Here is a 10,962-nt window from a genome sequence, read left to right as displayed (position 1 = left end):
TGACAGACGCGTCGTCTCTCTGGCAGGGACTTAAAGGCTGCTTGCGTTAGTCTATTCGCTGGATGAGTTTCTCCTCTGTCATGCAGTATGGAGTGATGTGGGAGAGGTCTGAAATGAAGGCGTCGCAGGCTCGCCGGCTGATGTTCTTACAGCCTCTCAGGTCCAGCAGGGTCACGGAGGAGATACGCTTCAGGTAGGACAGGCAGCTGTCTGTCAATTGGCAGCAACCTGGGGGGAGCCGTGAAAAGACAGTTTGCGTGTGTTTGAGATCAGTCCTCTAAAGGATAAAAAAAACTAAGGAACAGTCTTAAAATTACACAAGTACTTTAAAAAGAAGCCAGCTTCTAGTTAAGGTCAGAATTAGGTTGGATTTCAATCTGTTTGAATCCTAAATCATGCGTCGAACAGGAAAATGCCTCACTGTTGATTAAGAAAGGGATACCGATAAGGACCGCTTATACCACCATCACCGAAGAATAAAGTAAAAACGTTCACTTCAAGGTTCAAGAACTTAGTAGTTGTGCAAGCACAACGAAATTGCACTTTTTGTTGGATGTTTTGGACTCAGAATCAAAAGGCAAAAGTGAGCCGCTAAGCTAACTGAATGTGTACTGCCCTTGCTACGGAACGTAGAACAGCGATTAAACTTGAGCTGAACAACATGTGTATTATACGGTTTTAACACACACACACACACCCTCCAGCCAATCAGAGACCAGTATTCTGACCCCGTATAATTCTAATAATTCAAAATATACTGTAATGTCCTGGTGTATGTATTGAATTATGTTTTCACTGAAAATAATATGGATACCCATTTTAAAGACGTAGTAGTTGATTTGTTGCTGGAGAATTATCTTTGTGTCGGTTGGCCTCCAGCCCGTTACGGTCACACACGTTGGGTTGTTTTGCAGCCTAGCGTGTCGGTTCTTGGTCTTGACCGAGCTGTATTCTTATCCTTTACAAATGATGACTCAGACGGCATCCACATCTTTCGTCCACTTATAAACTGTTAATAAATATGTGAAGTGGGAAAATGATACAAGCTTTTTTTTTATTGTCTATCATTAGATTGTGTGCAGATGGTGCCATTCTGCGACAAGGCACCTTATGTCAGGGCGGAGCAGCACCTGGCCCATATCGAATTCATCCATCCATTATTTAAGCTGCTTATCCGAATTCGGGTTGCGGGATGCTGGAGCCTATCCCAGCAGTCATTGGGCAGTAGGCGGGGAGACACCCCGGACAGGCTGCCAGGCCATCACAGGGCCCACACACACACACACACACCTAGGGACAATTTAGTATGACCGAGTCACCTGACCTACATGTCTTTGGACTGTGGGAGGAAACCGGAGCACCCGGAGGAAACCCACGGAGACACGGGGAGAACATGCAAACTCCACACAGAGGATGACCCCCCCCCCCCCAAGGTCGGACTACCCCGGGGCTTGAACCCAGGACCTTCTTGCTGTGAGCCGACTGCGCTAAGCACTGTGCCGCCCATATAGAATTGATTAATGACCAAAATAATGATTCAGATTTGAATTTTGATCGTTCCAATAGGTCTGGATTTGAACTTGATTACATGAGATAACCGTTAGCCCTATTTCACACTGTTATCTTTATGTATTACCAAATTCACACCCTATCATTTTGAACTTTTTGGATTTTTCTTTGTATTCGGCCAGTACCAGGTATTTGTTTTATGGAATGGATGCCGTTAATGCCATCAAGGTACTTTTAGGGTGACTATAGGACAAATGGAAGACAATTTGACCACGAGGTGACTGGTGATGTGCAATAACAACTTTGCCTAAGTAGAACTTTTTCACAAACATGGCAGACATACTTCCACTTCGTCATAGTCGGGTAAAGATCGGTTCTCCCTATTGATCGCAATTTTCTAAAAGCCAGCTGTCGTCTTCAATTCTGCCCGTTAACACTTATTTTGTGTTTCAACATAGTGTATAGTACAATACATGTGTTGTCACTGACATATCTTTAAGATTCTGTTGTCAGACCAAAAAGTCATTTGATCAAGGGTCGCAAGGCAAAAATCACTTTTTCTAGTCGTGCAGTCATCTGACAACAGAAACAAAGACATGTCAATGACAACACCTGTATTGTGTTGAAACAAAACAGACGATCACAGACGGACTCGAAGACGACAGAAAGGTTGTTCATCAACATGCAGGCAAAGGGAAAAACCAATCTTTACCCTGCTATGCCAATCGGAAGTACATCTGCCATTTTTAAAAAAAAAAAAGCCCATTCCCCACCAAGTACCCACCGGCCAGTGTGAGCTCCGTGAGGTTGCTGCGGGTGTGTGTTCCGGGGGCGGCCAGCAGGGTGATGGAGGCGTCTGTGATTTCCTTACAGTGGGCGAGGTCGAGCTGCTCCAGCTGGGGCATGTGTCGCTGTAGGAATCTCAGAGTGGAGTCGCTGACGTCTAGACCAGACAAGCGCAGAGTCTGCATGTTCCTGAGCCGGCTGCGGGAGGACTCTGAGCCTGAGACATGGAGTAAACGGTGAGTGTTAAAGCCCCGGCCTGGCGGTTGGTTTTAGTCGCTCTCCTGCTAAACGTTCCAATAACACATCAGTTGTGTGTTGTGCCTTGGGAGTGTTTATGTCAGAGGACGTGTTTGAAGCAATGTAAACTTTTATTCACTGCTCAGCAGCCAAACGCCACACATTTACCAGATACTGGTTTTCGATTGGTTTTCTCGAGTCTGGTTGAAGTCGGCCAGATGTGTAAACGCCCCGTATTATAACGTTTCATTAGGAGGATGAACGCTTTGAGATGGACCATCTCGTTTTGAAGGGGGTCAACACAAATATACAGAAAATACAGTACATAAGGCAAACATAGATGCACTCATACATACACAGACAAAAGCTCCCCCAGGCCTAGCCACTCCCCCCACCCACCGGTTCCCCTAAAACACCAGAATACATACAGTAAATGTACACACACCCATACACTAAATGTCCAGTATTTTTTATCCTACACCAGACAACACAAATGCAGCTCACGTGACTCAACTGAAGTCGTTTTGGTTAGTCTAGTGACTGTCATTCATCCTCACCATTAAAAGTCGGCTAATCTGAGTGTGTGTGTAGGTCTGTGTGCCGTTTACCAGACGGGACGATGATATCTTTAATCTGGGCGTCTCTGATGCCGTCACACCAGCGCAGATCCAGCAACCGGAGGCAGGGCAGAGTTGGAGAGACCATCGCTGACAGACAGGACCAGGACAGACCCGTCACTCTCAGTTCCCTCAGCCCTTGGGAGACAATGAGATGGAGCAGCGTGTGACGGGAGGCACAGGATAGGAGAAAGGAAGAGGGAAATAAATGACCATGGAAACTGGATGGACGAGACTGAGAAAACTAGAACAATAAATGAGCTGTGTTAAGGATATGTCTGGGCTCGCCAGGTGTGCTGTCCGTCCATCCATTATCCAAACCGCTTATCCTGCTCAGGTCAGCCAGGTTTGTTGCCTTATCTCAGGATAAGTGGTTTGGATAATGGATGGATGGATGTATTAAATACGACTTAATCAACCTCTGGAAAAAGGCATTTTAAATGTGAAATAACAAAATATGCTTTTTATTGTCACAAAAAGTAAATGGTTGTGTTTGGGGACAAAAATGTGATGGACCGGTGCCGAATATTTCACAAAAAGTGTAACTGTGTCAGAGAAAACACAGATAATCCTACTGAAGCACAGTGTAAATCCATGACTTCCAACACCAGTATCGATAAAGTGACAATGAAATGAATTGTGTTTAAAGACAAGTACTGGTCATGTCTCGTGTTTTCAACAGACCGAGGCCTCATTCAGTATAGTTGCAAGCTGAATTACTTTTCATTGCAATTCAACACACCAGTTTGACCAGTAGCATATACAGACTGGTGTCAAATTAGAAGAAAAGCCTGAATGCTTGACTGTTACAGTGAGGGGGTCCAGGGACTCTGTTATGCTTGGGGGGGGGGGGGGGGGGCATTTTCCTGGCATGACTTGGGTCCACTTTTCGGGAAGAGTCACTGCAAATAAATACGAAGTTATTCTATGCAAACTTGTCACCTTTCAGCAAAAATCACTGTTTTGAATCCAAAACAGATCATTTGTGTGATTCATGTAGATCTGATGGGTTTTTGAAATGGGGGGGGGGGGGCGGGCTGGGTCTGCGAGGACAGTCATGGGGAATGAAAGAAGAACCACACCTTCTGAGTTGTCAAAAAAAAAAGGTTCCTGGCTTCCATGCTTGGCACATGCAATGCACCGGATTAGAGTGAAGAAAAAGATGGCCGTCCCCTGGAGGTCAGTTTTGACTGCCCGTAAGAGTCTCTTACAGCAGCAGTCTCAGAATCATGTTTATTGGCCATGTAGGTTTGCACTACATGGAATTTGGATCCAGTTTCGTGGCTCTCTCAGTGTACTTCACAGAGAATAACAACACAACAACCTTCAGATATATACACAAAGACTGACTTATACAGGTGAAATAAGAGGTGAGAAGGTGAAATGGTACAGAGACTATATCAGAGATGCTGAAATAGATGTTAGCAGCTTACGTGCATACATGTCTGAGGTAGATGGACATGACAGAGCGTACCAGTCTATGTACAATGTACAGTATATACAACATGCACAGCACAGTATATGAATGGACTGCATTTATATAGCGCTTCTCTAGTCTACCGACCACTCAAAGCGCTTTTCAATGGATGCCTCACATTCACACACTGACGGCGGAGGCTGACATGCAAGGTACCAACCTGCTCATCAGGAGCAGTTAGGGGTTCAGTGTCTTGCTCAACGACACTTCAACATGCTCTCTGAAGGAGTTGGGGATCAAACCAGCGACCTTCCGATTACTAGACGACCCGCTCTACCTCCTGAGCCTTGCCGCCCCGTATATACAAAAGGGTTGGATTTATTGACAGTGTTAAGCATTCATTTGAATGACAGTCTGCAGAAAGAAACTGCTTTTATATCTGGTTGTTTTGGGGTACAGTGCTCTGTAGCGCCTGCCAGAGGGGAGGAGTTGGAATAGATTGTGACCAGGGTGTGATGGGTCTGCGGTGATGTTGCCTGCCCGTTTCCTGAGTGGAGGTGTAGAAGTCCTGAATGGAGGGCAGGTTGGCACCAATGATTTTCTCTGCAGACTTAACTGTCCATTGCAGCCTGTCCCTGTCCTGTTGGATGGCTGATCCAAACCAGACAGTGATGGATGGTCAGAGGACAGACTGGATTACTACAGTGTAGAGCTGAAATCAGCAGTTCCTGAGGCAGGTTGAATTTCTTCAGCTGACACAGAAAGTACATCCTCTGCTGGGCCTTTTGATGATTGTGTCTATGTTGGGTGCCCACCTTAGGTCCCGGGAGACTGTAGAACCCAGAAATCTGTAGGTTTTCACCATGGACACCATGCTGTTGAGTATGGTGAGGGAGGGCAGTGTTGGGGGGCTCCTCCTGAAGTCCACTATCATCTCCTCTGTTCCGAGTGTGTTAGGCGCCAGGTTGTTATGGTTGCACCAGAGGGCCAGCTGATCAACCTCCTGTCTGTATGCAGACTCGTCACCATCCCAGATAAGGCCAACGATGGTTCTGTCGTCTGCAAACTTCAGGAGTTTAACAGACGGGTCTCCTGAGGTGCAGTCATTTGTGTAGAGTGAGAACAGTAGAGGGCTGGCGCTCCAGTGCTGATTGTCCAGGTGTTGGATGTGATTTTCCCCAGCCTCACCAGCTGCCTCCTGTCTGTCAGGAAGTTTTAATTCACTGGCAGATGGGGGCTGGTACAGTGAGCCAGGTGAGTTTGGAGGGGAGGATATCTGGGAAGATGGCAGCGCAAATTCATGTTTGCAGCGACCTCACCCAATACCGGTGTGGGAAGATGGCAGCGCGAACTTATGTTTGTGGCGGCCTCACCTAGTATCGTCCATGCACTGTTTTTATCCACGTCTGTCCACGTCTTCCTTTGATGGCTGGGAGAGCTGGTGCTGGATCGGCTGGGAGAGCTTGGTCTGCTGTGTCCTGTGGGCCCAGGGACCACAGCCCTGACTGGAGCTGCGCCCAAAGAGGAAACACCGAGGGCGGTCTGATAGGACGCGGGCGCGGGGCAGGCTAAGCTAACTGCTGGCCCATGCAGACTGGCAGTTCTGATAACACCGAGGGTGGTCTGGCGGCGATATTGCCTAGCGTTGACTGTGTCTTTGGTGTTATCGCGTGGAGTGAGGGGAGGTGTGTCAAAGGTGTCTGGCTGTGGGGCGCCCAGGTAGCATAACAGTCTATTCCGTTGCCTACCAACAGCGCTGTCGGTGGTTCGAATCCCTACGTTACCTCCAGCTTGGTCAGGCGTCTCTACAGACACAATTGGCCATGTCTGCGGGTAGAAAGCCGGATGTGAAGAGTAGGGTAATTGGCCAAGTACACTTGGGGAGAAAAGATGGAGGGGGGTGTCTGGCTGGGAAAGCTGGCCATGGCCCTGCCTGGAGCTATGCCCGAGGAGGAAAAACCCCATAGGCGAACTGCAACCTGATATATATGATAACCTTAATTGGCTTATATGACGCCATGTCAAGCTTGGGACTGTTAATTAGCCTGATATGGATGTATAACTTCATGTGTTAACGTTATCTCCATGGAGTCTAACATACTTGTGATTCCAAATTCCACTTGTATAACGTTACTGACGTTAGGGCTCCGGGACTACTCGATTAACGTTACTAACGTCACCGTTTTACTGATGTTTACAACAGAAGTTGAGCTCCTCAGCCAAAGTGCAAACTTAAGGATAGCCCCTGACGGTTCCATTTTCTTTATGCTAAGCTAATATTAGCAAGGCTAATACTGTCATAGCCACAGTGTAATTAAACAATTTGCTTTTGGAACATGAGACTAATTCATGAGACAACGGTGTAGACATTTAGCTAAAATGGACCTACGTTACTTATGACGTAGTTTAACAGAACGGTTGTTACAGTAGCCTAATTATGTCGCGTGAGAAGGGGGGTAAATGCCAAGCTCACTGAAAATGACGGAAGTTGAATTCTGCTGCAAGGCCCAGCGGCGGAGGAATCTTCTGCAAGAGGAAAGAAGGCACCTGTGGCTGCCATTGTTCAGGCAATGCTCAGGAGAGCATGAGGAGGAAAGAAGGGCAGGGCTCAAGGACGCTGCAAGAACGCGGCGCTTGAGACTCTAGTACAAACCAAAAAGAAGAAATAAGTCTCTCTCTCTCTCTCTCTCTCCAATAAAATAACTGATTTGTCAGTTGTTGTGCATATTGTGTTTTGGTTTTGTTTGATGAAATGTATTGTATAGTGGATACAATGCAGTTTGATACAATTTTGGACCCAGCTCTGCACTCTCTTGAATGTTTTTTTTTTTGAAGTGCCCTGAATTGATGTCCCCCTTACATTACTTTTGTAGCAGTAAGATTATATTAATTCTAGGGTGGTTTTTCCCTTTATCCTCCTTCTAAATCGATTGTAAATCCACATTTTAAAGCTGAAACTTCCTCCCCGGAGTAGCATGCCCCCGGACCCCCCTAGGGGGTTCGCATCTTTTGTCACCTTTTTGACCCCTGATGAGTTTGCATCCTGATGAGACATTTCTCTCCTGATAGGAGTGGTCTCTTCCAGGATGACAATGCCCCCAGCCACAGGGCACAAGGAGTCACGAAATGGTTTGATGAGTATGACAAGTATGTATGCTATGGCGCTTCGCAGTCACCAGATCGCAACCCGATTGAACACCTATGGGAGAGTTTGGACCGACCATCAAAACACCAAATGAGGGAATATCTTTTTGACTAATGATATTCCATCCCTCCAGTAGAGTTCAGAGACCTGTAGGATCTATGACAAGGAGCATCGAACTTCTTCCAGAGGCTCCTGGTGGCCCAACACCTTACTAAGACACTTTCTATTGGTCTTTCCTTCAATTTGTCACCTGTATGTATGCATGTATGTTTGTATGTATGCATTTTGTACCTGGTAGCCTAGTGAGCAGACAGTTGAGCTGTTTCTTTGCGAGTGGAGTCCAGGACAAATCTAGAGAACTAGGCTGGCGTTTAATGATGCCTGCCAAGGCCTGGTTACTGAGAGGGCTGCACCTGCTCACATCCACATGACTCCACAGACGCTTATCACAGCTCCTATAACACAGACACAAACAGGAAAAAACTGGTAAGGACAACACAATTAGGAATTTATCTAAAGAAAACTCATGCATGCAATCATTTATTGACAGTACACACTTTGCTTTAAAATGATGTATCTTATAACATTATTTTAGGTTCCATCTTCAGCACTGGCTTCCTATTGTTCTCTTGTGGCGATGTGAATTCATTTACATGGACATTAACCGGCATTTCAGTAGCACGCATGTCACTTACCACTTGTACCAGGCCTTACAGACCGTCATGCAGGCCAGCAGCTCTGCTCTGTTTAGATATCTGAACACTGCTACCCACACCTCCTTCTCTCCTCCTTTCTCATTCCCTACGTCTTTAAAAGAGGGCAGCAACAGGAGGGAAGGAGGAGAGAGTGACGAGGAGGCATGAGGAACTGGAGTTTCGTCATCTGAAGATGAAGAGGCGAACCGGTCTTTCATGCTTCTGTCACCGTGGTGAGGATTTCCTCGAAGACGTGGCCTGCAAAATATGCACAAAATATCATACTGCAATGCAAACACAGAAATATACACTGTTCATAAATATACACAGATATTCACACAATACTTGAACTTATTTCTGAACTTGAGTGCTTTAGCCTTTGCCAGACGTTGAATTTTTCTAATAGCAATATCTAGCAAACCTGAAAAAGTTGCACCACATCACACATATGCACTGGGAGGTGAAGAGGAATAGTCAAGAGCATTTTGCTGTTGTCAGGCAAAAACAACAAATCTGTCCAGGAGCAAACTTCACAGGGAGTGAAAGAAATCTTTACCGTTTCATCATTTTGTAACCAAAAATTATATGTCCAAGCTTTGTCAGACACTTCCATTCATTTAGGAGCATTGAGGCATCCATAAGCCTTAAAGGTGTCATGGTTGTGTGGCCTGGGTCATCAAGGCGCACCTGTTCTCCATCTCCTGATTGGTGTTTCTGCCTGAGTAACTCTGATTGCCCCATGATTTACTCACCTGTTCCCCTTTCCCTGATTGGCTTTTCTGTCCCTACCCTGCCCTGCTCACCTGCGCCCAGTCTCCCCGATTGGCTCCCCAGTGTTATACACTGAACAAAAATATAAACACAACACTTTCGTTTTTGCTCCAATTTTTCATGAGTTGAAATCAAAGACTTTTTCTATGAACACAACAGGCCTATTTCCCTCAAATTTTGTTCGCAAATTTTGTTCAAAACTCTGTTAGTGAGCACCTCTCCTTTGCCGAGATAATCCATCCACCTGACAGGTGTGCCTTAGGCTGGTTACAAGAAAAGGCCACTCTAAAAGGTGCAGTTTTATCACACAGCACAATGCCACAAATGTTGTAAGTTTTGAGGGAGCGTGCAATCGGCATGCTGACTGCAGGAATGTCCACCAGAGCTGTTGCCTGTGAATTGAATGTTAATTTCTCTACCATAAGCTGTCTCCAAAGTCGTTTCCGAGCCTCACAACCGCAGACCACGTGTAACCATGCCAGCCCAGGACCTCCACATCCGGCATCTTCACCTGCAAGATTGTCTAAGACCAGCCACCTGGACAGCTGATGCAACAATTGGTTTGCATAACCAAAGAATTTTTGATGATGTCAACGTTGTGAATAGAGTGGCCCACGGTGGCGGTGGGGTTATGGTATGGGCAGGCATATGCTATGGACAATGAACACGGGTACATTTTATTGATGGCATTTTGAATGCACAGAGATACCGCGACGAGATCCTGAGGCCCATTGTTGTGCCATTCATCCACCACCATCACCTCATGTTGCAGGATGATAATGGATGGCCCCATGATGCAAGCATCTGTACACAATTCCTGGAAGCTGAAAACTTCCCAGTTCTTGCATGGCCTGCATACTCACCGGACATGTCACCTGGTGAGCATGTTTGGGATGCTCTGGATCGGCATATATGACGGCGTGTTCCAGTTCCTGCCAATATCCAGCAACTTCACACAGCCATTGCAGAGGAGTAGACCAGCATACCACAATCAACAACCTGATCAGCTCTATGCGAAAGAGATGTGTTGCACTGCGTGAGACAAATGGTGGTCACACCAGATTCTGACTGGTTTTCTGACTGGTTTTCTGACCCCCCCCCCCCACGTATTTGTGAAACCCATAGTTCAGTGCCTAAATAAATGTCTCTTTTCAAGATAAAACTGCACAGAGTGGCCTTTTATTGTGACCAGCCTCAGGCACACCTGTGCAATAATCCTGCTGTCTCATCAGCATCTTGATACGCCACACCTGCCAGGTGGATGATTATCTCGGCAAAGGAGAAGTGCTCACTAACACAGATTTAAACAAATTTGTCGACAAAATTTGAGAGAAATGGGCCTTTTGTTTACATATAAAAAGTCTAAGCTCTTTGGTTTCAGCTCATGAAAAATTGGGAGCAAAAACAAAAGTGTTGCATCTATATTTTTGTTCGGTATATGTTCCCCCTAGTTGCACTGGCGCTTGGTCGGATCATCACAGAAACACATACTAACATTTGGACTCTTGGTCACTGGATGCGCCACGTCCTGTTTCGAGCCTTCCCTGCGGTCTGTATCGTCTGTTCCTGCTGTCTGTAAGTTCATCTGGATTAATAAAACCTTTCTAGTCCAGTCTGTCTCTGAGTCATGCGTTTGAGTCCTCAATTCCTGCCCCCGGTGTGACAAAAGGGGTACATATACATTTGGTTTATGTAACGTAAAAAATCCAATTTCATTTAAAAAAAAGTTCCATTTCCAAAAACTGTCAGATATGCTTACAGGTTGGTACACTGTAAAAAAAACAA

General features: G+C 46.0%; 1 protein-coding gene across 1 annotated transcript in view; it reads right to left on the bottom strand.

Moving 5' to 3' along the window:
• Positions 1-27: 27 nt before the first annotated feature.
• Positions 28-10,962, bottom strand: part of kdm2aa (lysine (K)-specific demethylase 2Aa) — a 32,129-nt gene continuing 21,194 nt past the window's right edge. The window contains exons 21-25 of the mRNA XM_056279581.1: positions 8,407-8,664; positions 8,003-8,166; positions 3,141-3,287; positions 2,294-2,512; positions 28-228 (exon numbers count right to left, since the gene is read on the bottom strand). Of these exons, the coding sequence (XP_056135556.1) occupies positions 47-228; positions 2,294-2,512; positions 3,141-3,287; positions 8,003-8,166; positions 8,407-8,664 (970 nt within the window). The 3' untranslated portion in view covers positions 28-46. The remainder of the gene's footprint in view (positions 229-2,293; positions 2,513-3,140; positions 3,288-8,002; positions 8,167-8,406; positions 8,665-10,962) is intronic.

Source organism: Lampris incognitus, chromosome 5, assembly GCF_029633865.1.
Source record: "Lampris incognitus isolate fLamInc1 chromosome 5, fLamInc1.hap2, whole genome shotgun sequence".
NCBI classification, from domain to species: domain Eukaryota; kingdom Metazoa; phylum Chordata; class Actinopteri; order Lampriformes; family Lampridae; genus Lampris; species Lampris incognitus.
The sequence above is the reverse complement of the archived record's forward strand: the minus strand, read 5'-3'. Positions and strand labels throughout refer to the sequence as shown.